General features: G+C 46.4%; 1 protein-coding gene across 1 annotated transcript in view; it reads right to left on the bottom strand.

The window, feature by feature from the left end:
- efhd2 (EF-hand domain family, member D2) overlaps positions 1-2,500 on the bottom strand; it is a 25,703-nt gene that overhangs the window by 1,427 nt on the left and 21,776 nt on the right. Inside the window, exon 2 of the mRNA XM_012829776.3 lies at positions 309-456. Coding sequence (XP_012685230.1) covers positions 309-456 — 148 coding nt within the window. The remainder of the gene's footprint in view (positions 1-308; positions 457-2,500) is intronic.

Consider the following 2,500-nt stretch of genomic DNA (forward strand, 5'->3'; position numbering starts at 1 on the left):
ACTGGTGTGTGTGTGTGTGTGTGTGTGTGTGTGAGCCTCATAGGGAGGTAAACATCATCACACACGGTCTCTCACTTACACGTGTGTGTGTGTGTGTGTGTGTGTGTGTGTGTGTGTGTGTGTGTGTGTGTGTGTGTCTGAGCCTCATAGGGAGGTAAAAATCATCACACACTGTCTCTCACTTACACGTGTGTGTGTGTGTGTGTGTGTGTGTGTGTGTGTGTCTGAGCCTCATAGGGAGGTAAACATCATCACACACCGTCTCTCACTTACACTGATGTGTGTGTGTGTGTGTGTGTGTCTCATACCTCTCTGAAGCTGAGTTTTCCGTCCAGGTCCTCGTCCACTTCCTTGATCATGTTCTTCAGGCCCAGGTGAGTCTGAGGGGCTCCAAGCTTCTCCATCATCAGCTTCAGCTCCATCAGGTCAATAAAGTTATCCTTCTCCGAGTCGTACCTGGGACACACACACACACACAGCTGAGTTAGCTTCTCCATCAGCTTCAGCTCCATCAGGTCAATAAAGTTATCCTTCTCTGAGTTGTACCTGGGACACACACACACACACACACACACACACACACACACACACACACACACACACACACACACACACACACACACAGCTGAGTTAGCTTCTCCATCATCAGCTTCAGCGCCATCAGGTCAATAAAGTTATCCTTCTCTGAGTCGTACCTGGGACACACACACACACACACACACACACACACACACACACACACACACACACACACACACACACACACACACACACACACACACACACACACACACACACACACACACACACACACACACACACACACACAGGCCCCGGGTGGGTAATCGGGAGAATTCCCGGTGGGCCGCTTCACTTCTGAGCCGGTCGAGAATTTAATTTTTTGAAATTTGTCACGTTAGTCCATCTTCTCTTAAAGTAGGCTACACACGTTCCGCATTCTGACACCGCAGCCTCTGCATGGGTCTCCCCTCCCAAATAGAGTTGGTTGGGACCATAGCCCGTTTTTTCCAAAAAGTTCTCAGACTACCGATAGCTGGGCCGGCCCTACCCCAACGATACGCGTCAGAGAGGATGGATGGCAGGAAAAAGCCAGGTTGAAAAAAAGAAAGGCATTGGAGGAGGATGCTGCCAAATGTGCCAAGCTTACCGATTTATTTTCAAGAGGACAAACACAAGTGGCAACTGGTAAAGAGAGACATAGGCCTAATGATTAGCAACGTAACTATTAGGCTAACGTTGTAGCGTTGGTTAATATCGTTGTAGCGTTGTCAACCTATTCGCAAGCAAAATATTACCAGAGCTTGAAAGCAGGACCTGTTCCTCCTGCAAAAACGGTGCCATTTGTGTCCACTTAATAGCTACTCTCACAGTACAACCTCCTCACAGATGCTTATCATGTCAGTGGGTTAGCATATACGTTTCTGTTGACTTTGTCCATCACACAGGTTGCATGTGAGAGAAGCTTCTCAACCTTAAAATGTGTGAAGAATAGGCTACGAAACTCATTGAGTCAGGACCATTTGGAGGCTTTCATGTTAATGTGCACAGAGAAGGAAATCCTCATGTCTATAAGCAACGAAACAGTTATTATAGATAAAGTGGCTGAAACCAGTGCACTGCTTAGGCGGTTACTGATGCTGTAGATGCTATTCGCAATGTAACTTCTGTACTGTGAGTTGAACTGTAAACATTAGTTCAATATGCCTCTTTGTTGAAGAGTAGGATACGTTTCAAATGCTTTATTTATTTATTTCTGCTTTTGTTAATTTATCAACCTATCCTTGTGGAATAGTGGAATATTTTTTGTTAACTTCTCAGCTTAAGTGGATTATTATTAAACCTTTACATTATTTGTTGAACCATGGTATTAATAAAGAGAAAACTACAGGATAGTAAGAGCTGAACTGTTGCTTCATTTATCCAATTTCCACTACCATGGAAAAAGTGGGCCGGTCTTGGGCCTGAAATTCCCGGGCTGAAAAGTGGCCCCACTCCGGCCCTGCACACACACACACACAGCAGAGTTATTCTTCGGTCAAAAGACAACACACACAGATAGATCACACAAACTTCTTGCACACGTTCTCTTGAGCTGGTCCCATTCTACCACATCTAAGACCACTTAGGTGATCACCGCGATCGAGCGCGATCTGATTGGTTGTTTTGGGTGGGTGTGGCCAACTGGCCATCAACAGGCAGAAGTGGATTTGACTCCATGTGGTTCTGTGTTTACAACACAGTAAAACCTTTTTAAAAGTGACCACGTAAGGTTGCTGGGGCAGAAAGCCCCCCCCCCTCCACCACACACACACACACACACACACACACACACACACACACACACACACACACACACACACACACACACACACACACACACACACACACACACACACTTTACACCCCTGTCTCAGAGTCCGACTTCAGTACTCACCACGCCCAGCAGAGGGCAGTGATGAGGCATGAACACATGGCAGCC

This window comes from Clupea harengus, chromosome 4 (genome assembly GCF_900700415.2).
Source record: "Clupea harengus chromosome 4, Ch_v2.0.2, whole genome shotgun sequence".
In the NCBI taxonomy this organism is placed as follows: domain Eukaryota; kingdom Metazoa; phylum Chordata; class Actinopteri; order Clupeiformes; family Clupeidae; genus Clupea; species Clupea harengus.